The following is a 26,228-nucleotide window of genomic DNA, read 5'->3' on the forward strand; positions in this document are numbered from 1 at the left end:
TGGGGTGACGGGGTGGCTCAGTCATTAAGTGTCTGCCTTCTACTCAGGTTGTGGTCCTGCTCGGCAGGAAGCTTGCTTCTTCCTCTCCTACTCTTCCTGCTTGTGTTCCCTCTCTTGTTGTGTCTCTCTCTGTCAAATAAACAAAGTAAAAAATAAATAAATATTTTATTTATATATTAGAGAGAGAAAATGAGCATGAGTGGGGGGAGAGGGGCAGAGGGCCAGAGAGAAGCAGACTCCCTGCTGAGCAGGGAGCCTGAGACCTGGGTCAGTCCCAGGACCCCAGGATCATGACCTGAGCCGAAGGCAGAGGCTTAACCAACTGAGCCACCCAAGAGCCCCACTCCTGAACTTACTTTTAAAACCTGCTGTAATTCATGTGGTCCTGGATTAAGGTACTGAATAGTTTTTCTCTGATCGGTTTATGAGTTCTTGTAGAAATATTTGCAATTTGGAGACTTACACTTTCAGAAACTCTACTGAAAGTTGAACAGCAGTGGAGGTTCTAGGTATGTGAAAAGAGAGAGTCCTATGGATGCCGAGAACTTGTTCTGCTATCAAAACATTTTCCCCACATGCTGCATTTTGAAGACCGTAAAGAGGACAAATTTATCATATCACAAGAATATTTTTCTGGTTAAATTTGTATTTATTTGTATTATACATGTTGGGAAACTTTCTCCATAGTTCTGTTATAACTAGGGAATATTCTAAGCTTTTGAGTACTTTATGTATAAGACTTATGGTGTGGTAAAAAGGTAGCAGAAGCTAAGATCGATGAAATATGTGAAATCAGGTAGCGATAAAAATACTACAGCTGAGAAGCAGGAGAGTTGATTGAGATTTATGAGTGAAAACCTTGGTTTAGAGTCCACTCAGTGGGACTTTTCAAGAAGAATCAGGTTTAATCTTGGTTGAGCTGCAAACATTATTCAGTCAGTAACTGGAGCTTGGTCCGTTCTCTTAATGTTTCATATTTACTTATGTTACTGCTAGCTCACATTTGACTTATGTTCTACTCCTGAATTTGTTTCCCACACTCTTTTTTCCTTTGATTATTTATTATTTAATTAAACAGTGTACCCCTTCTCTTAATTGATTACCTACCATTCTCCTCATCAAAATTTTCTGTGTTATAACTTAGTTTCTGGAGTAAGTAGGAGTACTGTCTCCTCACAAAACAAGTAGAGTAGATAAAATGTATTTTTCAAGGCCTTGCTGGACTTCCATGAATTAGAGAAATTTCTGAAGCTTTTCTCGTGTTCCCTTCACCAAGAGTGGACTAAACCCAGACTGGGGAGAAGTGAATATTAAGCAGGGAGTGTGAGGTTGCACTGAGGCAAATAGCAGTATTGATGTAAGTCAGTCAGGAGACTACACCAGAGTCCCTGAGAGCGAGAGGCTGCTGAATCTGTTTCACGTTAAGCTGGACCTTCAAGGTGGCAAAAGTGGTGCCAAGTTTAGAGCCTCCTTCTGACTTCTGTCAGAAATAAACAAATAGTTGTCTATATGAAATACTCTTAATTTTCACCTCCGTGGTATCTGTGGCAGAAGATAAACCTTAGATGAGCTCATTCTTATAGAAGTTAACCATACGGGAAGGGATTTATACCATTCTCTGGGAAATCAGTAGGAAATGCAAATAATGCATTTAGATACCCAAGAAGATGATAAGTTACAAGAGTATATTTTTAGTTGTAAGAAAGTTATAAAATATAATACTTTTCAGTTATAAAAAATAAGTGTTTAAAGAAATGAAAATCAGATTTACAAATTGACCAAACTCCATAAGACGATAAAGGACTAGAAATGTTCAAAAAAAGAAAGAAATAGTATTTTTTGAATTGAAAATATAATTATTGAAACTTAAAACGTGGGTAGGTTCAACAACAGATCGGCAAGTGATAGAAGGTAAATGAATTAATCACAAGTTAAAGCTGAAGACATTAGCCAAAATATTTAAAAGAGGGGAAGGGGGTAGAAAGTATCAAAAGTAGACAGTGGGTTATGGAAATATAATAAGCTATTTTAACCTGCATCTAATTAGAGTCCCAGGAGAAAAGAATATAAAGAATGAAAGATAGGCAAAAATTATTTGAGAAAGATGAAAGACGTAAGCACACAGATACAGAAAAGCATAGCTTATACTAAACAGGGATATATGCAAATAAATTCAGTCATAGACATGTAGTAGTGAAAATTAAAATGCCAGAGAGGTTCTTTTAGAGCCCCTACAGAGAAACAGCATATCATCTACTTAGAAAAGACAGTTAGTTTGACAGCAGACTTTATCAGCAACAATGGAAACTAGTAGAGGGAGGAATTCTGTGTAAGGTTTTAAAGGAAAAACAAAACACAAAATAGTCAACTTAGAATTGCCTACCTGTGAAAACAATTTTCCAAGAAAAAGCAAAGATATTTTCAGATAAGCAAAGACCAGGGAACTCTGGGTGAATCTAAACAACTATAGTCTGCTTTATTTATGCAGTTAAAAGGAGATAGACTAAGGTGTTGGGTAAAACAATCATGTAAGTTTGTAGTGGAAATTATCAGAAGTAAGGTGCTTTAAAGCCCTTGAATTGTCTGGAGTTAGTGAGTTATAGCTTTGCTCTGCATACTTGGAAGCCCTTAAGGATAACCCGTGGAAGGATAGGAAATCGGTATGTAACTTCTGAAGCTGTAGAGAAGAGTGGAACAACAAAATAAAATTCTATTTCCTAAGAAATAGCAAGAGAGGATACATAGGATAAATGTATAAGTGGAAAAATAGAATTGTAAAAGTAATATGGTTTAAAAAAACAAAGACCTGCTATCAAAAATCTTAATGAATCTGGGTGGTTTAAACTTTTTACTTAAATAAGGTATTGTCAGACTTAATAAAAAAGAAGATTCGACTCTAAGCTGTTTACATAAGATGCACACTTAAAATATAAGTCTATGGAGAGTTTGTAACAAAAGAATAGACAGGGTTGCCTCAGTGGCTCAGTTGGTTGAGCATCTGCCTTCAGCTCAGGTCATGATCCCAGGGTCCTGGGATGGAGCCCCACATGAGGCTCCCTGCTCAGTGGGAAGCCTGTTTCTCCCCCTGCCTGCCACTCCCCCTGTTTGTGCTCTCTCTTTCTCTGTCAAAAAAAATAAAATCTTTAAAAAAAAAATAGACTTGGGTTATAGGCAATATAAACCAAAGGAATATTAAGATAACATTATTAATCTTGTACAATTTAGATTTTAAGACAAAAAGCATAGGAGGAAAAGGTCAATACAGAATGATAAGAAGTTCAGTTCTTGAGGGAGAGATAACAATTCTAAATATATAAAATATAAACAAATCTATATGTAAAACAAAAATTGACAACTGCAGGGAAGATAGGACAAACCACAATCACAGTGGTAGATTTTAAGCAACCTTTCTTACTAAAGGTCGAACAGAAAAAAATTTCAAAATATGAAAGATTAGAACAACAAATTAACAAACTTGATTTAATAAAAATATGTCGATTGTGGGGTGCCTGGGTGGCTTAGTGGGTTAAAGCCTCTGCCTTCGGCTCGAGTCATGAGCCCAGGGTCCTGGGATCGAGCCCTGCATCCGGCTCTCTGCTCAGCAGGGAGCCTGCTTCCTCCTCTTTCTCTGCCTACTTGTGATCTCTGTCTGTCAAATAAATAAATAAAATCTTTTTAAAAAAAGGTCAATTGTGCATCCATCAGTTTAGAGAATTCACATGCTTTTCAAGCAGATATAAAATACTTAGAAAAACTGACATATTTTCAGCCAAAAAGAAACAGATTTCAGAATGAAGTATCATATAGAATGTATCCTTTGTAATTAAGTTGGATCTCAGTAACAAGAGGGTAAGGCTAGATGAAGTTATACAAGGCAAATACAAATCAAAGAAAAAAGGAGGTCACTTCATTGCAGAAAACATAGATGTTAAAAAAAATTATAAATGTTAAAAAGGGTCAATACCTGTGACTGCATAAAGTGAATTGGGGAATTCTGTCAATATCAGATGCTCATATTCCCAGTAGAAGCATAATCACACTCCTCAGAAGAAAATTTCTTTCATGGATACACTTAGAAACCTGTGCAAAAATGTTCACAGTAGTAGTTTTTTCAAGCAGGACAACCAAAACAAAAATGAAAATAAAAGCCACAGGGGCGCCTGGTGGCTCAGTTGGTTAAGCATCAGACTTGATTTCACCTCAGTTCATGATTTCAGGGATGTGAGACTGAGCCCTGTGTCAGACTCCATGCTGGGTGTGGAGATTAGGATTCTCACTCTTCCTCTCCCTCTGCCCTCCCACCCTACTTGCACACACTCATGCTCTCTCCCTCTCAAAAAACAAAACAACCAAAAAAACCCGGAAAAAATACCAAGTAATAATATATAGCTATTGGCATTAAATAATTTGTAGATTTTTATATATAGAATATTACACAGTAATGAATTTGAATAAATGACAGTTGAATACCACATGGATGAATCTTATAAGTACAATTTTGGCTGAATAAAAACAAATTAAAGATGATTTGTAGCTGCATACCATTTTATGTGAGTTCATAAACTAGCAAAACCAAACATATATGTGTGTGTGTGTGTGTGTATATATAATATGTGTGTGTATTCATATATATACCATATATATTCATATCCATTCATGTACATATATGGAACTATATACCATTAATTTAATTTTCTCTGTATCATCCCTGTCTCTCTTTATATATACACACACATACGTGGATCTCTCTGCATTTCTCTGTGTATGTATATACACAAACACACATAGATATATATCATCATAGTCCATGATTATATTCCAGTTTTTATTTTTTGTAAACCTAAATATGAATGTGTATATATATATTTAAACATACACACATATACGTAGACTGTGTTATGACTAACGTTATATGACAACATTTTGAAATGAAAATGGAACATCAGTTTTCATCAGTCCAATAAATATTTGAATAAATGCTCAATCCCCCTTATGAGTAAATAACTACTTAAAAATCATTAATGTTATCATTGTCTACCTGCTTGTTATCATAATGTGAAGAAAATGGACATATTTTTGGTAGTGTATATGATGACAAGTATCTGTCCTATTGGAGATTTATGAATGCATTTAAAATTGTTTAAACAGTGTTCGAATCTTTTAGACATAAAATATGTAACTCTGGTCGAAGGAAATAACTTTGGGTACCTTAGCTGGTGAAATTAAGGTAGCTACTGTTCAGTCTCTGCCTTAGCAGAGCACAGAAAGGAGCATGGACTGTGTGCTCTGCTAATTCTAAAGAACAGATTTTATGATAAGTACTTAATTATCAACACTTCTGAAAAAGCCAAGTACATAGTGCATTAGCACAGAGTTTCTCAAAAGGTGAGTGCCACGACAGTTACATTTACATTTGTGTACATTAGATGACATGTTCTTTTAAACAATAACTAATAAATCCGTGGGCCTGTAATTCCTTGAAATGGACCTAATAGTTCAAGTTGAGAATTCCATTGTGAGACACATTACCCAGGGTATTACAGCCCTTCAAGAAAATAACCCACAGTCGGCACTACCTTTATTTGTGTATATTATTAGCATTTCAGAGTTGATGGTCCTGAGGACTTTGTACAAGAACCATGATCAATTCCTGGGATAAAATAAAGTTTGGCCGTGATTTCTATTTCATACCAATTTATAGAAATCATTTCCCAAGTGTTACTCGCTTTCTATTTTATGGGGAGGTTGGTCTCCCTTGAACACTTGGTCAGGGATATCTTCTTTTTGGAAGTGAATCAGTGAATCATAAATTGAGATTTTTCAGATATGACATTAGTTGTATTTTCTTCTATTTTGTTCATTTTCACTTGAAAATGAAATGACCCTACACTCCCCTTAAGGAAACCAGTTACTCCAAAGAAGTAAACACCAATCAGATGATTTTAGCTTTAAAAATACAAGATGAGTGGACTGCATGGAATCTTCCTCAGAGGTCAATTTATCTTACATTTTGCAGACTGCTCCTCTGCACTTAACTAAGGCTGAATATTATTGCAGTTCCAGCTTCTAAAATTGATCGATCTGGTTATTCACCTGTAATTCCTTTTTTGTCTTTGTCCCTCAGATACTCTCTTCGCCTGCTTTTAATCCCTCATTCTGCAGTGTTCGTAATCTTGAGTGTGGCGTATGAGAGGCCTTGATACCAGCAAAGTGTATATTACAAAATGACTAACTTTATTAGATACCAGATCTGTTGATCTATATTTAAATTAAACCACTGTCATTTACTCTTTTTCTGTGGTAGTTTGTCTTTAGGTGTTCAAGTCTATAATTACCCCCAAAATACCCTTTGAAGTCTAATTGATTAGTGTTTGGTAGAGGATGGCTTTTCTTTTTCTTTTCTTTCTTTTTTTTAAAGATTTTTATTTATTTATTTGACAGACAGAGATCACAAGTAGGCAGAGAGGCAGGAAGAGAGAGAGAGGAGGAAGCAGGCTCCCCGCTGAGCAGAGAGCCTGATGCAGGGCTTGATCCCAGGACCCTGAGATCATGACCCGAGCCGAAGGCAGAGGCTTTAACCCAGTGAGTCACCCAGGCACCCCGAGGATGGCTTTTCAAATGCTGGCAGAAATCTCTGGGAGTTTACATTTAGAGGAGAAAAAGCATCACTCAGATCTGACTTCACATACACTGTGGGCTGGTTTATTATGAAAATAGAAATATAGAAGTTTTATCAGAGTAAGTGTAATGATAGAGTAGCATCTTTGAGCTGATCTTTTTCTAGGATCTAGAAAATCGCAGCCTTTTATGAATTTTGAAAATAATGTGTAATCTCTGCTAATGAAGGAAATACTACTTCTCAGGCCACTGTCCATTGAAATATGGATGAAACTGAAATAAATGCATTTTTATAGCACATGAAAATTCTGTTAAGTAGGATAAGAAATAAAATATCTTTTTTCACAGAAATTTTAAGTCACTTGAATTAAGTACAGTTTGGTCTTCTGTTAGTCAGCTTGTAGTTTTCTCTGAAGGCAAGGGATGATTTAGCTTTTCTATCAAATTTTTCTGATTCATGTCCTTGTTGCCTAAAATATTACATGAGACATGCTGATTTTGTGTGAATATATCCTAAATATTGCATGGGACATACTTACACTAAAATATTTGTTTTTTTTTACACTGACCTTCAAATCGTCATTCTGTGTTTTGATCTGGCAGTCCTGTGCTAGGGAGACGTACGAAATGACATCTTTTTCCCTAGGTAGCACAAGGAGAGTGTTTGCTATGCGTTTGGCAGAAGAATATACAATTTAAATTAATGCAGAGCACGCATGTATTTATATTAAGAAGAAGTTTGGCTAAATGTAGCCAGAAGTTCTAGGAGTTTTTAAATAATAAAGAGTTTATTCAGAAAAGCCATTCAAAATATACCGTCTATGAAATATCTCTGTATTTCTCCTAAATATTTCTTTGCTGCTTTCTGATTCTACACATTGAATCAAGCACCCTGAACATTCACAGAGCTGTGGTGGTTTATCCCTTTGGTTATTAAGTATATATTTACTATTGGTTGTTCTGGGTGGGGGTGGGTTCAGGGATGTGTGAACATTGATCTTGATCTTAAGGCAGTTACCGTAAACTAGGACATACACAAGATTTTAATAAAAGGCAATGTGGAAGAAGTCCTCAGAAGAAAACAGATTTGGAGTAGCTCAGAGGGTTCTAGGTCTAGTCTTGGGTTGAATCATTTGGGAAGTTTGTATGGATGAGCGTGTGGATCTTGGGAAATGCAAGCAAGATTCCCTTGAACTTCTTTGAGGTTTTCCAATTAATGCTGATAAAATGAAAATCATTTTATAGGTCAGAGGCGAGTCCAAACTAATGTATTTTCACAGTGACTAAACTTGTATTCTTCTGTAATGTTTCTTATACTAGGGATTAAAATCACATATTCAGTAATTATTGAGAGAATGACACACCTAAGAGAATATATGCGCACCTTTCAGGAACTCCTGAATCAGCTAGCAACGTGCCAGCTCCCAACAGCACCCACAAAAGAGGACCTGTGGACAAGTGCTGCAGACTGTGTCATGTCCTCCGCATTCTATGTGCATTGACTTGTCTAGGCTTCAGATTCTTATCCCATGGAGCAGGGATGGGAATACGTACTTTGTGTGATTGTTGAGGAATAAGGTATATAAATGGCCTAGCCCTAAAAATAGTGAAAGGTGATTCCCAAACAATTAAAAAAAAAAAAAAGATGAATTCTTGTTTGGGGATTATGCTTGACAATGTTATAGTTGTAGTTTTAGCTTCCAAAGCTGTTAGTGTTGACTCTCAGAGGTATGTAATGTGTGTGCTTTACGAGGGAAGACGATGTTGCTCATCATAAAGAATTCATTTAAAAATGTTCTGTCAAGTGCTATGAGTTTGTTCCATACTAATTAATACCCATCTTGAAGTTCTTTCTGACCATGGCTTCATGATTCTTGCTATTTACGGTGTGGTCTGGGGACCAACAGCTTCAGAATCATCTGGGATCTTATGAGAAGTACGGAATATTGGGTACCACCCCAGACTTTCAGAATTGGAATCTGGATTTCAGCAAGATTTCCAGGTGATCCCTATGCATGTTAGAATTGGAGAAATACTGCTCTAGATTTTTTTAGTGTACGTTATTAAAGAGTTTATGTGGCTCTCAGCTTTTGAAAGTGGAGTAATGTCTTTTTAACATATTTTCTATCATTTATTTAAGACTGATACTACAGGGAGAAAGAATCCCTTCCGGTCTCTAGAGTCCTATGTAGCAAATTGCCTTTTCTGCTTCACCTACTTGTGTTCAATGGCCTGAAAGATTGAGCAGTTTAGCAGTTTACTGCTTAATTGTCAAGCTTTACTCTCTTTTCATTAACAGTTGTTACACCCAGAATCTTTTGATTCTGAATAACAAAGCTGGTAAGGGCATTACCTGTATTGCATTAATGTCAGCAGGGGGTGGGGGATGCTTTGTGAGTGTGTTCCTTACATTGTTTAGAACCACAATATATCTAATAATGGAGTTCATAGATTCTGGCCCCTGCATGGATGTCACCTGGGGAATCTTGTTAAAAATACAGATTCTCAGGTTCTCCCCCAGAGATCCTGATGGAGTTGGGCAACAGGAGGCACCTTGGACTCTGTATAGCTACGAAACTCAGCGTGTTTTGCGGACCATTACTGTAGTCAGTGTCTTCTGCTGCCAGATGATCAGTTTCCCTTCCTCTCGTGTTTTCATTTTCCATATTGTCAGTGGTTTCACTGTTTTCTGTATAAAGTTAAAAATTTTGGCTGTCAAGAATCAAAAAATAGAATGTCGATCTGGAAGGTAGAAGCCCTGTGTTCCTGACTCGATGTAGATTCAAGGGACAAGTCACCATTTCTCCATTTTACTTATCTGTAAAATGGGCTTTCTACTTCAGGGAGAGGTGAGATCAGTTATGTGTGAATGCTTTGAACTCTTCAAAAGAAAAGGTGTGTGAGTTGAGCTTATTATTACAACTTTATTTTAATATCCTTCCTGTTAAGATGTGTTTTCCTTTTCACTGTAAAACCTGGTTCTCATGGAGAACTTAGCTCTGCAGTTTTGGAGGGAGAGTGGTGTTTGTTGTTTTTCGGTGGTTTTTTTTTTTGCTTTATGTTCATCCCTACTGATCTCTGATGGTTCTTCAGCACCTGTGTCAAGGATGGTTTTGCCTGGAGCGGTCAGATCAGGAGCTCCTCTGTGGGGCAGATCAGAACAGCTCTTGCTGAGACCTGTGTGTCCATTGGGACAGGAACATGGAATCAGAGAATGCCTAAAAGCCCCTGACACCTTACCTGAGTGTGATACTTTGTGAGGAATTCAGTGCCTGGGCAGGGACCCAAGGTCTTTGTATTTTTAAGAGGACATACCAGTCAAGTCATTGGTAAGGGTTGCATGTGTTGTCTTTATTTGGTGGAGGGATAGGATGACTCAAGGACATTTCTAGATTACGGAATAAGTCGATATTGAAGGCACGTAATCTGAATTACTGAGATGTATTACTAGATATATCATGATTCTAAACTACCTTCATAAACACACTCAAGGCATCTCCACCTCCCAAGACTTTAATAAAATACAGGTAATGCCTTTTTCTATTTTTTGTGATTCAGAATCTTAAGATTCTGGGTCTATTAATGACAAGAGTAAAGCTAGACAATTAAGCAAACTACTAAATTCCTCATTCCTTCAAGCTATTGAATGCCACTAGGTGAAGCAGAAAAGTCATAGAATATGTTCTACTTGTCAGTGTCTTAAACCAAAGGGTCTTCCAGGAAATCAACTTGGTTTTAAGAACAGTGTTTGTCATGGTTAAGATACATAGGGGAATGGAAAAGGATGATACCAAAGTGCTGCTAGTTTATAAGTTTTAACTCCTTTGCACAAAGAGCATAGAATGCAGATTCACACAGGAGAGAGGGGCTTTATTTAATTTGAGGATTTATACTGGTGGACTTATTTACTTACCTACTATAGGTGTTATTTACTTAACATTCATAAGAACCTATCAAGAGGTACTGTTGTTTTCATTTTGCAGATGAAGACATTGGGGCAAGTTTAGTAAATTATTTGAAGTCACACACACAGTAAAATAACAGAGCCAAGACTGAAATTCAGGCGTTCCCGGAGTCTACACTCTTCAGTGCTCCCATTAGAACTGAGATTCTGCTGTTTTAAAATATTTTGTTGCAATGTACCCTAGGAAATTGTATTTCTTCTGTTGGGCATTGGTACTCTCTCCTTCCTTTGCCATAGAATTGTCTTTATTTCTTGAAGTACGTTCACTGCAATTCTGTAGAAGTTTTAGACTTTGGAATTTTTTATACTCTTTATACATTTGGTTTTGTATAAAAGACCCGTTTGGGTAGAAGGAGCAGTGGCCATTGATAGTCTTACTTTATTAGAAGGGATTCCCCGTAGAGGTTTCACACAGAGACCCTACCGTGTCAAGGAAACCATAAATTTAGTGCCATAGCGGGCAGTGAACTCATTAGAACTGTCTAGGGGTGAAGGTTGATCAGAGCTGGAAAATGTGCTTTCTGAAGCTTGTTTGTTTAATTTGCATGCCTCAACAGATTATGTGGCATATCTTCAGGAGGGTATTTCCTGGGTATGTTTTGATCTAACCATCCTGATAAATCCATTTTTCTCCGTCATAATCGAACCTCGTACACACAGCAATTTTTTGTGAGGTTTCAAGTTTATCTCTCATTGGAGATACTCAAACATAGTTTTGCTGGGATGGATATTTATTTTAAGTTCCCATAGGTTCTAGGTCCTAGGTTTTGAGTCTTGTCTTTTGAACTTTGTGATCTGAATCCTGTTTGGGGATTTTCTGGCCTTGAACTTGGCGCAAGATTCTTACTCTTGGTCATAGACATGTTCTTCTCAAGGGTTAGGCTCCTTTCACTTGAGGAAATCAATTTTAAAATTATATTTTTATGGTCAACTCATCATTAAATTATTTACCTTTGTTGTATTTCCTTTTGCTTAATCTTTAATACTTAAACAGTGAAAAAAAATAGGAGACGAGATAGAAAACAATCTTCTGTAAAAAGTGAAAGTTAAATATCCGTATTTATTCAACCAAATGTAAGCTGTTAATGATAAGATAATTTTGTACTGCATTAAGTACTCTTGACAAATACTGAGATTTTGTTACATATCATAATACCTTTGACTTTTGCTTCCTTAAAATACAAACATTCTTTTGGATTTTCAGCCATCAGGTCTCGTAAAGGAATGAAGTTACTGAGTACAGAAACCGTTAAGGTCCCAGGTGACTAAAACATATATTTAACGATGCTCCTTCTGTGCCTGTAACTTTGCAGTTGCTTCCTTTAACCTCTGAAGATACCTATCTGCCTCTTACCATGGTCTACAAAGCTCTAGATCACCCTTCTAGCTTGTTGATTGACATGCTTCCTCTTACTTATTCCTCTAAAGCAGCAGGGACCTCTGTTCAGTATTTCAGACTTGCTAGAATGTGCCTTCTCCCCCTTCCTCCTCCTCCAACAAGAATAGCTCCTTTTCATCCACTGGTTTTTCTCTCCCTCAGAAAGGCCTTCCTGGCTGCCCTGTGCACCCCATCAACCCCATTACCATCCCATCCATAAAAGTTCTTGGCACATACCGCTCTTTATATTTATTTATAATCTAATGGGAGGATCGCCCTTCCTGACTAGACTCTAAACACCAGGTGGACAAAGACTGGGTTTCTTCTGCATCCACCAGTGTGAACCCAGGGTCTGGCAAAGGAATTTGTGATGATCATCTACACTTATACAGATGTGCACATATGTGGTGGTAGCTTTAAGTAATAGTTCTCAAAACCTATTTTGTTATTTTAAGTTTTGCAACACATTGCATCAGTGGAATAGCAGGTGTTCCACATGGAATTTATTTAGAGAGCCATACAAAGTTTTTATACATATGCCTTATTCCAAGTCACTTGTGTACCTTCCCAGTGTGTCTTTTAGGATACAGTGCCTCTGCTCTTTGTTAATCAAATCTTTGTCTTAATATGACAGTGTTCCATCTTTAATAGCAGAGGATGCTATGAAATCCAGCAATAAGTTCTTTTTGTTTTATGCCTTTTGAAAAGAATACACGCGCACTCACATGTTCTTTATGAATGAATATATCCACACAACCCCAATCATGCTGCACATCTAGCAGACACCTCCAATTTGTTGAATGTTCCTAAAGCCTCCTGGAAGAATTTGTCTTAAAAATCTTGAGCTTCGGGATGCCTGGGTGGCTCAGTTTGTTGAGTGGCTGCCTTCGGCTCAGGTCATGATCCCAGCGTCCTGGGATGGAGTCCCACATCGGGCTCCTTGCTCAGCGGGGAGCCTGCTTCTCCCTCTGCCTCTGCCTGCCACTCTGTCTGCCTTTGCTCACTCTCTCTGACAAATAAATAAATAAAATCTTTAAAAAAAAAAAATCTTGAGCTTCCAATACATCTTATTTACTAGATTATGTAGATCTGTCAGCCATATTTCGTTACCTAAACTGATTTAAGTTGTAAGATAGAAAAGAACACTGTAATCAAGTAGAATTTAATATGTGTAAATGTTACAGAAGTAACACTGGAGATGCATTTACATTTATAATGAAACAATAGCGATTTAGTGAAAAAAAAACAGGAAGTGAAAAGTCCACTGATGAAATCAGTGTGAAAATATATGTGCCTGTTAAGTAATATAGAATTGGCGAACAGAGCAAGTCTTTCAATAATAAAACATACCAACCGAGTTTCAATGCAAATTGCTGGCGTGTGGACACATGAGGGTGTATATGTGTGTCTACCCGTTATGGTTAATCCGTCAAAAGGGAATGTCACATCCTTTATATGGAACCAAAAAGGACAGTTAATTCCATTCCAACTTCTGGGTCTTGGGAATGGTGTATTTTGTCCTACCTATTACATTACGTGTGGTAAGTCAGGTCCTTAAAGACTGTTTTTTTGTTTATTTTGTTTGTTTTTGTTTTGTTTTATTTTTTTAAGCCCTTCCAAAGTCTAGATTTCTAATGACTGTTTTCTTCTCCAGGAGAGCCCACAGCTGCTACAAATGCCGTCAGTGCAGCTTTACGGCTGCTGATACTCAGTCACTACTGGAGCACTTCAACACTGTTCACTGCCACGAACAGGACATCACTACAGCCAATGGCGAAGAGGACGGTCATGCTGTGTCCACCATCAAGGAGGAGCCCAAAATCGACCTCAAGGTCTACAGTCTGCTCAATCCAGACTCTAAAATGGGAGAGCCAGTTTCTGAGAGTGTGGTGAAGAGGGAGAAGGTGGAAGATAAGGACGGGCTGAAGGATAAAGTTTGGACCGAGAGTTCAAGCGATGACCTTCGAAACATGACTTGGAGAGGGGCAGATATCCTGCGAGGCAGCCCATCCTACACTCAGGCAAGCCTGGGGCTTCTGACGCCTGTGTCCGGCCCCCAAGAGCAGACCAAGACTCTAAGGGATAGCCCCAATGTTGAAGCTGCCCATCTGGCACGACCTATTTATGGCTTGGCTGTGGAGACCAAGGGATTCCTGCAGGGGGTGCCAGCTGGTGGAGAGAAGTCCGGGACCCTCACCCAGCAGTATCCTGTGTCGGGAGAAAACAAGTCCAAGGATGAATCCCAGTCCCTGTTACGGGTAGGAAGGTTTAATTTTTAAATAATTCACCTATGTTGAAAGGGAAGTGGGAGGACACATATTCTCTACATTTAGTATCATTTAGTCTTACACCTGAAACTAAATGGTCTCAGTCTGGGGTCTTATAAGGCCGAAGTTGTGGAGAGTAACGTGTGTGTGTGTGTGTGTGTGTGTGTGTGTGTGTGTGTACACATTCTACATGTCTGTGCTGTGGTGGTGGGCAGTCACTTGTTTGCCACTGCTCTTAGCTCAGATTGGATGTTGGTTAATCATTCCTGGTGATTATGCAAAACACCAAGGCCTCATTTGGAGAAGGGAGGTTCAGAATCCCAGAAGATTGCACATCCTTTCCATTAAAATAGGTAAATGACTTTTAAATTTTAAGGTGGTGTCACACTGCATCTGGTTAACAGGAAAATTAGCAGAGATTTAAATCATTAGGAATGCAAAGCCTATGGTGAGAGGTTAATATGGAAATGTAGTTTTTTACAAACTGATGGTCTAATTATGTACAAATGACAAGGCTTGTTGGTGTTTAGTTACCAAAAAGAGGGGAAGAGGTGAGGTAGACCCAAGTGTGAGTGGCCTGAAGAGCATCCAAAGCAGAGAAAGACCCGTGCATTTTATATGATCAGGCTTTTGTAGGGAGAAAGACATAGTCACATGTGGAAAAACAAAACCTCTGAGAATGATGAGATCCTTGCTCTCTCTTTATGTAGCAGTATCAAGAAAATAGTCAGATTTTGAAAATTCACCAACTCTCAGTAAGTGATGCTTGCTTTTTGCCTAAGGCACCGCCACTTTGACATTTCACCTTGACTCCAAGAAAGTTTTGAGCTTTCTGCATGATTTCGATGCTTTGTTGGTGCCTAGAAGGTAGGATCAGAAAGCAGCTAACCTTTACCAAAGATCCGGTTAGGAAGGCGAGGGCAGCCAGCCCAATGGTTTGACCTACAGGTCAGAGACCACTGAGGTCTCTCTGGATGGATTCTGGAGAGAAGAATTTCTCCCTCCAGTGTCTGCATGGCTTCCCTCTTCTCATTTCCTGCAGATTCTCTGAAGCCTGTCTGTGCTTCTCAGGTTTCTCTAGTGGAGTTGAGAAATGCCTCTTAGAGGTGCACAGTTAATTATAAAATCTCTTCCCTTTCCTGGCTGCAGTCATGCCCTGAAGCTACGAGAAGGGCTTGAATGCAGAAGAGGCTATGCCCCTTGTACACCGAGAAACAAAGAATCCGTCCTGCAGAGAAGGCGCAAGTTGATTGTATGTAACTTTAAAAAGAAGAGAAATAGTTCTTGTGCCCTTCAAGAAGGGGGTTGAATTCAGGGAGCTTCTTTCCAATAAATATATATGGGGCTGCAATTGTAAATGTTCGTTTTTTTCTTAGCACGTCAGGATTCTTCTGGTCTCAACTGGCTCTTTTAGTTTCTGGTTATAAGACAGGGGTGATATGTCTTATATTTTAAATTTCATATTGCGTCTTGAGAGTGTGTTGTAATTGGGTGCCTTAATGTCTGTATCACTAGAGCTCCCCACCCGTTTTTCGTTTTTTTTGTTTTTTTTTTTTTCCATTTTAAAATTGTTTTCATCCATGACATCTTCATTTGTTTGGCTCTTTTAGACTATTTCTGGAATGTTACCTTTTCTGCCACATGCGTATACACTAAGAATTTGGAACGATCAGTCATTTTTTATGTGGTTGAGTCTAAAACCTGAGCCTGAGAGTGTTAACGTTTTTTTTGAGCAGACTGGGGATGATGATGCTTTTCTAAAAAGTTGTTTTTCTCAATTCCTCCACTTCCTTAATTCCCTGACTTCAAGTTTCTGTTGCATCATTGCAACTGTTTCTTCAGTTCCTCACATTAGCTGCTGAAATATGAACTCTTCAGCCAGAGAGTGCTTCACTATATTCTACAAATAATCAAATTCTTAACCATGGGATCTGTGATCTTTAAAAGCGGTCATCTCCTAAATTTTAAGAGATGATAAAATTTATATATGTGTGTGTGTGTATACATATGTATGTATGTATGTATGTATGTAAAGTCTTGGGTCATTCTTCCTTGACTTTTGTAAACTGTGACTCTTTAAAATTTATATTTTCAGTGTATTTGAATAGTGCTATTGGGAATCACCGATTTTATTGGATATTTGGAATAGAAAGTGTAGCTGATTTAATTTGTGGAGTATTTAATGTATTAAGTGAATTAAAACTTTTTAATATACACATAGCTTAGCTGATCAGCTTTTTAAGACATTTAAGAGAATTAAAAAGCAGAGCCCATTCTGAATGTGAATTTGACAAGCATTCTACCTTGGTGGTAGAAATTGCTGTTGCTGAGTTATAGCAGATTCACACTTCTCAGTTCAATCCTCTGCCATCAATAAGGAAGAACCCAGCAGAGTATCACCATCATATTTACTGAAGGTAAAAACACTGCGCTTTAATTTTATTGTTGTAGGGGTCTAGTTATTAGTGAAAGTGTCCTATAAAAGTTTACAAATACCCAGTAAAAATATGCAAATGCAATTTACATGTTGTGAATGGAAATACAGGTGTCTGTAAATGTATATCTACAGAATATAATATTCAGAATTTGAGTATAAATAGACTGGAACTTGAACTTATCCTGCTATTTGGCATGTTTATTTAGAAATAGTATGCACTTTGAGAAACAGAAAATTGGTTTTAAAAGTCATTTTATTAAATAGTGCAAATAGTGTAGACTTAATAAACTGTACTTATAAATATTTATACATGTAGTTTCTAATTTTAAAAGTAAAAATTTGACTATCAGCTGACTGCTGTACAGATTGGTAATGAGAATTAAGTATGAGAAATCTGTGCAGGAAAAATGTTAATTTAAATAGTTCAACCCTATGCTGGTTAATAGTGGAAACATTTTTAAAGAGCAGGCTGAATATATTTAGGGCCATTCACAAAGCACAAAATGATGGTTGCTTTCTGGATACTGGTCTTTCTGATACGTGTTTTTAACTGGTTTCAGTTATGAAATTTAGCTGCACTCAAAGTGAGGAAGGAAATAGAAGAATCACAGAGAAGAACTAAAATTTGAAAATATTTTCTCATTAGTTTTTTTTTTTTCTTTCTTTTTATTTTGTTTTACATAGGTTAGTTAAGTGTTTGGCTTTCAGTTTTGTGTTCAATAGCAGATCATTTATGTATATTTTCATGTAGAGAAAGTCTTATATTTTTCCTTTGTTACCAGTGTGGAATTGATATGGTTACAAAACATTTTAAATTGTGTATGTGATCTGTGTGGACCACTGTGCTTTGAGGATAGCAGGGGGTACATTAGCATAAGCGTTATCTTGTAAATTGCCTTATGAAAATTAGTTTTTTGTTGTGGATTAACTACCTCATATTTCTGTAAAACCATTGGTTTTTTTTTTTTTTTCCTTTTATGAGTAGGAAGAAGCATTAAAGACTTTAGACTCTGCTAGAAATAGTCCCAAGTTTATATGAAAACCTTGTTACTCTTCAAAAACTTCTAGGAGGATTTTGTAAACATGAAGAAGTTCCTGAAAATGTTTTGAAAATACAGTGTTTTCATTTAACTTACGATTTGGCTCTGTGAAGAGGTTAACATATTTAACATTTTCTGTGCTAAAAGCAAAAGTTTTAAATATTCAACTTGATGCTCCTTTCTCATGTTAAACTAAACAGTGTAAGGTAGTCAGAAGGCAGGACAATGCTGTGCCTTTTTCTGGCCAGTTTCTTCTATGATGTATATTTACACAAAGGTATTTATTTATTCATTTTGTAGACAGACTCATAGAATGCAACTATATTAGTTTTATGATTTCCTGCATAAAAAACTCCAGATCTCACTCTTAAAATTGACGTTTTAGATTGGATTTTACAACGTAGAAAGCTGTGTCTTTTAACTGATAACTACATTAATAGGAACAAAGCATCTGTCATTAAGTCTCACAAAGATTTTGCCAATATCAAATGCAGTTTTTCATTTAATGAAATGCAGAAGTATAATTGGGTTTAGATGGGAAATGTGTAAGGGGAGTTTATGGCAAATCCACATCCAGGTAAACATCTGCGTGTCGTAGTAGGATAACTCAACTGTTCTAATTCTCCCTCATTTTCAGACGCCCTAGTTATCAGTCCACTTTCTTCATGCATCTAGGGGAAAAATGATTTTAGATTCCAATATAAATTTATTTAGGGAAGTCTGCCCATTTCAATGCATACATTTCACACCAGTTGGTTTTGGCGGAGACCTTCAGCCGTGGGCTATGGGAGATGAGTTCCAAGTTCAGGGAGTTGAGTTCCATGTTGAGCCACTGACTGTCAAAATCAGGGCCTCCCAGGATCTCCGTTCATCCCACTCTTGGGATTAAAATGCCTGCCGTCCTCACAGAAGTGCTGTGCAGCTTAGTTAATTACTGTTTGTCAGGCCATTTGAGATCGTCAGATGCAGGGCTCTAGATAAGTGCAAAGTAGTATGATTATTTGTTCATTTTGTAAATGTGATACCAAGACAGCACAAAGTAGATGTTATTTTCCGCTTGCTTCAGTGGTGTTAAATTTATAGTTTAAAGATTGTTGATACCGGACAGTCTATTGAGATGCAAAAATGTTCTTTTGGGGACAGTCCATTGGCAGCCAAACAGACGTTCAAACAAGCGACAATGTTGAATGCCTTTACAACTAGTGACAGAAGATCGCAGGAACTTTTTTTAACTAAAGATGATTTCAAGGGAAAAGCCTGATAGTGGTTTTTTTCTTCATGTTTAATGAAAATAAAACAGTTTTTCAATTATCTGCAGGTAGTAGTGATGTTACATAATGTTTATGTATATAACTCTTTCTGACTCAGTTTGGACATTTACATATGGATGTACTTAATCCCAAAGAGAACTGACTATGCCAGGAAAAATGGCAAAGATACACCTCCATAATCACTGGTTATGAAACTTGTAGTTTTTAGGGCACATTGATAAATTCTTTCTTTAGGTAACTGCGGATACTTGATTTGTTGATATTTGAATAAAGTATTTTTTTTTTTTTTGAATAAAGTATTTAAAACCATTTACTAAATCCAGAATTAACAATCCTGGTATATCTCTGTGCTTCTGCCTTGCATAAGATGAATTTCTGTTGTCCACCAGTTAGGAAAGGATATGGTTTAAATTCAAATGTAACATAGATTTATTTAAAAAATACAATCCAGGGGTGCCTGGGTGGCTCAGTGGGTTAAAGCCGCTGCCTTCGGCTCAGGTCATGATCTCAGGGTCCTGGGATTGAGCCCCGCATCTGGCTCTCTGCTCAGCAGGGAGCCTGCTTCCTCCCTTCTCTCTCTGCCTCTCGGCCTACTTGTGATCTGTCTGTCAAATAAATAAGTAAAATCTTAAAAAAAAAATTTATAAAAAATACAATCCATTAGTTGACTTAGTTGAGTGTAGCAGTGAACGTGACCATTTTGTTTTTATTAAATAAAAACTAGGTAGCTTGAATTTTTTTTTCTTCGCTGGTTATTCATCTTTTATATTCGTATACCATTTTTGACGGTCAATCATAACTAAAGCCAATTTGATATATGCATGTTTGGTTTTATTGGCTTGACCAATGAGATTTTCTTTTATTCTTATTTCTTTTTGTAAAAGTCAGCTCCATTGACTCAAGTATTTTTGTAAGCATTTTTTTTTTCCTTTTTGTAACCTAGACTTTTTGTGAAGTCTGGCATAGTTCTGCTGGCGCAGGTTTGTAAAGCAGGGGAAGCAGATGTATCTTTTAGTGAATTGGGCTGTAAGTTTGTGGTTGCTGTGAAATGGTATCCTTCAGCACACTATCTGTTAATTATTTCCTGTATAACTATCTTTTGCTTGGCTTCCTTTTCTCACAGACTGCATGAGTCAGGAGATAACAGGTCCCCAAAAGGAACCCATTGTTGAATGTTCTTTCTTAGATGTTGGAAATGAAGAGTATATAGAAGGTGGCCCAAGTTTCAGGAGCAACAGATGGAGAATGATTCAAAAGTGTGTCAGCCATGGGCTGCACAGCCTTGATGTGAATCTGGTATTTTTCTGGCAAAGTCCGATCTGATGGACGGATTTAACAGAACTGTTGATTCCCTAAAATGCCAGGAAATTTTTTAATTTTGGATTTTTGTATATTTTGTTATTTGATGTCAACAAAAGAGTAAATATTGTTTCCATTGTCGTATTCTTTACCCTCTTTTCCCTTTGACTGTCTTTGGGAACTTTCATTAAGTATTTACACACAAAGACACTGATTACTAGAATGGTGTACTGGTTAACTCCGGGAAGCTTGGCAAGCAGGATACTGCTGCATCTAGTTGTTATGAGTTCAAGGAGATGCAATTAATATCCCGGAAGTTTGAAGAATCTGTTTCTTTAATTTTGGTGAAGCAGCATTCTTATTTATGGAAGTTTGTAATTAAGTACGATTCGTACATAAAGCAGAATCAGGAATATGACTTTATTTTGGGACAAAAATCCAAAATACTTTATCTTAAGGCATATTTTTTTATGTTATTGGTAATTAGGAGTAAGGCAAAGGAATCTTTTGTTTTTGAAAGTACAGGACATTTGTGATGTGATAAATTGAGTGGTTGGTATCATTATTTATGTCAGAATGATCAAATAGCTCCCACACATAATTTTACATGTTAACATTTCTCTTTAAAAAGATAGTTTCTCAGTTGAGATGATTTACTTTCGGCATAGTAGTTATGAAAGCGACAAACCATCTTATACGCTGGAGGTTTACCTATTTGTAAGATCATGATTAACCAGAAAAAGCTAAGGATATGTAGATATATTTTTAAAAGGCAAAATATACTTTGTAGTTTTTACTAACATTTAAAAAAAGATGAGTCGTGATTATAAGTCAAACTTTATGAGAATTTGGATACAGGCAAAGGTTTTTAAAATAGTCATTTAATAAGCACAATACTTTGTTTGAAAAAATGATGAGATTCATGACCGTGTGGTTTATTGAATTCCATTTGCCCGTTGTGTTGTATTTGTTATATTTTGTTCACATTTTGGTATTCAGGACTTATACTAAGTCATGAAAAAAAAAAGTCTTGGTAGAGAAATATCCCATAAAACAATCTGTTCTCAGGGAATCAGCTTTAGGTGTTTAGTCAGTAATGCAGGGGGCATCATGAGAATACCTCCTAGCTGCCCAATTTGAATTCTTGATGCGGAAGAGCAAACCTGGGGAAACTAGGTTAGAACAATTGTACATGAAAGCATTCAAAAAATAAAGAATTTGGTTGATGTAGATGGATACTTCTAATTGATTGCCACGTAATTTAGTATTTCATTTTCTAGGATTAAAAGTTTACAGCCTTTCCATTAGTTTATTATTGAATTAACAACTTTCATCCTCACCAAGCCCTTTGAGGTTGAAGCTGTTATTATCCTTTTTATTTAGGTAAGGAAACTGAGGCAGAGAGATTAATTAATTTGCCTGAGGCCACTCCACTTTTAATGGCAGAGGTGCAGTTTTGACACTGACAGTTGGACTGTGGCCCATGCATGGGCCCATACCCATTGCATGGCCTCCTTTGACTCTGTGTGATCAGTTAATAAATGCTTGGGGAACTCTGCAATTTCAGAATGATTTATTCCATATAAACATATAGTTTTTGTGTGTTTTGTGTCCAAAATGGAAAAATCACTTTTTGAAAATGATGCAAATGATAGATGCTTTTTGAAAAAGAAGTGTTATGTGTATGACCATACAGAACACTGAAGAAAAGGAAAATTGGTCGTGAGTCCAACCCACAAATACTTTTCTATTCATATATATATATATATATATATATATATTTCTAATTTATTTTTTATATGCATTCAGAAATATATTTTATTCAAGTAGAGGACCATTGCCTCACTCCTTTTTCCATTTAACAATAAGTGGTGGACATCTCTTCCCATCAACAAATATAACTTAAAATATTTGGTTTAGTGCCTCCATGTTGTGCCATGAAATAGTTACATAAAGTGCTCAGTAGAGCACTTACTGATAAACGTTTAGGCAACTTCCAATTTTTAGTTATAAAGAAACTTTGATGAACCTCCTGGTATATGTTATTTCATTGTTTTATTATTTCCTTAGGACAGTTTCTTATCACTGCAGTTACTTGAGTGAGAAAATACATGACTGATAACAAATAATGTTCAGTGTCCACCATCCTCTAAATGGGTCATTTTTAAAATACAAAATAAATTCATTCACAAATAATATCTTAGAAATATTTAATTAAGGATTAACTGTTAAACTGCAAATTGACTTATTTAATGATGAATGCAGATAATTAAGGAAAAGGCAAATAATCTTTAAGAGCCTTTTCTTACCATGTTTGTGGTAGATAACAAATGACCAATAGCCAGGGCTGTGGTGTGATATGCTTACATATTACATATGCAATGAAGTTTATTTTGTAGAGAAACTTATTTTCAAGCAGGACCCATTTTCTTAATGGGTCTCAACTCAGGCAGAGTTGAGTCTTGGGCAGTCAACTCAGATGGGCTTGCCCTTTTCAGGGAAGAATTGCTTTCTTTTTCCTTGTTTTCATTTTGTCCCATGGACAGTATTCTTCTATTCTTCATAATTTCTCAACCCAGTTTTAAAGTTTGTACTTTCCTTGTGTGTGCAATAGATTCGGCGGTAATGGTGTGGGCTTCAAGGGAATATAACAGAGAAGATGTTGGTTTTTTTCTTTAAAATATGGAATTTAATGATTTTCATTTCCGTGTTTTGCTGAAATATTTATATTGATTCCATTAGAAAGTATTTTTCTTTTATAAGATTTTCAGAGTGTCAGCTAGAATATTCTTTATTATTTCTTAATAAAGTTTTAAAAGGACAGGAGCACAAGAATACTTTCTCAACTAGCATTGAGCCTGTGCTTGTTATATGCCACAAATAGAGTTTCAGGCTATTCTTACCAATTAATAACACTGAGAAAAACATGTATGATGTCATTTATATATACAAGTTAAGTCAGACTCACATATGGGAATTTGGAAATGGAAATATTACATTTAAGATAGCTGTTCACTTAAAAATAATTTTTTTTAAAGACTAAGTATAGGACTTTAAAATTTCTTTCCTGGTACATTAGAAAATAAAAATGCCTTCATTTATGTATAACTTTTTAGAAGCATATCTGTTTTGCAAAGTGTGGAAGCAGTGCTGGCTGTATTTTAGGAGATACACGTGTTTGTTTTACCGCATTCTTTACAACCTGAAACTTTCTTCATAATTCAAGAAAACCCATCTGTTTTGGCTGAATTATATAATTTATTCAAAGAAAGTTGGAGGTCTCTAAAATGTGGATTGTCTAGATAGGAGATATATATATATATATATATATATATATATATATATATATATATATGATGATTTTTAATCTCAGACAGAAATTTAGAGCTTGCCTCAAATTCATGTGTAATGTCAATATTTCTGAAGACTTCAAAATAGATCCTAATTATTCTTTGAGTAGGATGTTCAGGGTTGGGTTTGGAGGTAGGTGTGGCCCCACCATTCATAGGCGGTCTCTAGCTGTGATTCAGGCTTGACTGGATTTTATTTTCTGGTAAAATTAGATTTCATGTTTTCTTTTTACTCTTCCCTTGTGATGTAGTGGAAAGAGGACTGGATTTTGGAGGCAAGGAGGTTTTGTGTTCTAGACTCACTTTGTGACTAACTAGCCGTGTGATCCTGACTGAGTCATTCAATCTTTGTGCACTGTTTCCTTTGGAAAATTATAGAGATTGAAATATACAATTACTCATCTCTTTAAAATTGTAAGTTCTAGGGCCAAGTCAATTTTCTGTAAAACCTTAAACTTTCAGGTCTGTGATTTGATACCTGAAGCAACTTAAAGACAAAAATCTTATTTTTTGGACTTAGTACTGCTGGTGTCCAAAGAGATACCACATATTTGGTATGTGCATTCTTTTTTTTTTTTTAAAGATTATTTATTTTTTTATTTGACAGAGAGAAATCACAAGTAGGCAGAGAGGCAGGCAGATAGAAAGGGAGAAGCAGGCTCCCTGCTGAGCAGAGAGCCCGATGCGGGGCTCGATTCCAGGACCCTGGGATCATGACCTGAGCCGAAGGCAGAGGCTTAACCCACTGAGCCACCCAGGTGCCCCTTGGTATGTGCATTCTTAAATCAGATTTCCTCCTCGTGGCTAAGAATCTTTAAGTTATGGGGAAAAAAGCACTGTCATAGTACAATCTGCAGTCTTCAACAATTACATTCTTTGAGCTTTTTGAGCTTATCTCATACAAGAAAGCTCAGTCTTTCAAAATAAATTGTTTCAAAAATCATGTTATTTATTAAGGGGTTGCTTGTATATGATGATAAAGGGAAGTTATGTACAATAAGAAATAAAATAATTCTGGAGAGAACAGGACAAGTTTAAAGTCTCTTTCCTCAGTTTCTTGGCATTGAGCGGTGATGCCTGTTTTGTTCAGTCAGATGTTCAAATCAGAGTTTTGGATGCAGAAACTAATTTTAGTAGGTGGGGTGCAAATTTCTTATGAGTCCGTGAATAGACTCTAATCCCAGCTGTTTCATTACAATTATAAAAATAAAATTGGCTGTGAATCATTCAAACTCTATTTAATGGATGTGAATAATTCAGTTTCGTCGCACTGAAATCTTGAAACTATAAACCTATCTTAGATTTTTTTATGTTCCTTCGCAGTTAGTATCCCATTATTCACATATGACTGACTTGAAGTGTCAGTGGTCATGATGAAAATGACCATATTTCCACTCAGTTCCTGTAGGTTTTGGGAGAGGAGGTGGCCCTTAGGATGAGGTGATGGATGAAATGGAGAAAGAAATTGGGAAGAGTGTACAAAAAGAGAAAAGGATGTTAAATTAGTATTTTTTGACCTTTTTCTTTCCCATTAAAATATGTATGTTCCTTATAGACATTTTAGAAAATATAAATAAGAAAAAATAAGAGAATAACGGCTCAACACTTTAGTGTATTCTTTTCTGGAGACACACAAACACACATACACACACCTACACTCATAAACATACATACAAACGTAGGTTCATAGGCTTGTTGTTAAATAACCTTCAGTTTTACTTTATAATAAATTATAAACGTTTTTTCCATATTAGTATATATTCTGCTACATCATATTTATTGACTTCATAGTTTTTCCTTATATATTGTACTAGTTGTACTAGAAAAGATGATTATTGATTTCTTGTGTTTGGACATTTAAGTTATTTCCAGTTTTTGCTGTTATAAATAGTGTTGTATTGAATATCCATGGAGCTAAATAATTATATCTTGCTTGCAATTTTAAATTGTTAGAATTGATTTCTGTATAATCAGGTGCCTCTACGGGACGGCACAATGGCAGAGTTTATTGGCAAGTATAAGTTACTTTACTAGGCTGTGTATATATACTCTTGGGAAACAGAAAAATAGTATCATTTCTTGACTTTAAGTAATTAGAATTACCTCACAGTGGTAGCTAAGAAATAGAAACCCTAATGTTTTCTTTGAAGATTGTTATAGGGGAAAAAGTTAATATGATGGTTTGAATAAAGTGCATTTCTGAAACACCAACAAATAACTAATCAGTCTGTTTCACATTTACATGTTGAAAGACAGACTCCTTAGTTACCTTGGTATTCAAAGATTATTTAAATAGTATATACTGAGGTGAGTCTTATAAGGTAAAAGAAAGAAAGAAAGAGAAATAGATAGATACAGATATACTATATCAAGGGATTTAGTTGTCTCCAAACCTTCTTAAAATTAGTATGTTTTAGTGATCACATGAAATTGATGCTAATAGTTACTCAGTGAAGTGTTTGGTACACAAACTCTATTTTGAAATATTTGTATTTATTTTAATTTACTCAAAGTCATTTACATGGTTAATTGTAAAGTAAGAATAAAAATCAGGTGTTAAAGTGAAGTGTAGAAGACCGTTCTAACCTCCATCTCTTTTCATTC

The 26,228-nt window shown here is 36.2% G+C and overlaps 1 protein-coding gene across 1 annotated transcript in view; it reads left to right on the forward strand.

The window, feature by feature from the left end:
* Window positions 1-26,228, forward strand: part of TRPS1 (transcriptional repressor GATA binding 1) — a gene marked incomplete at its 5' end in the record, with an annotated part of 202,526 nt that overhangs the window by 17,944 nt on the left and 158,354 nt on the right. Inside the window, one exon of the mRNA XM_080801344.1 lies at window positions 13,615-14,218. Within this exon, the coding sequence (XP_080657470.1) occupies window positions 13,615-14,218 (604 nt within the window). The remainder of the gene's footprint in view (window positions 1-13,614; window positions 14,219-26,228) is intronic.

Source organism: Martes martes (assembly GCF_963455335.1).
Source record: "Martes martes genome assembly, chromosome: 4".
Lineage (NCBI taxonomy): Eukaryota > Metazoa > Chordata > Mammalia > Carnivora > Mustelidae > Martes > Martes martes.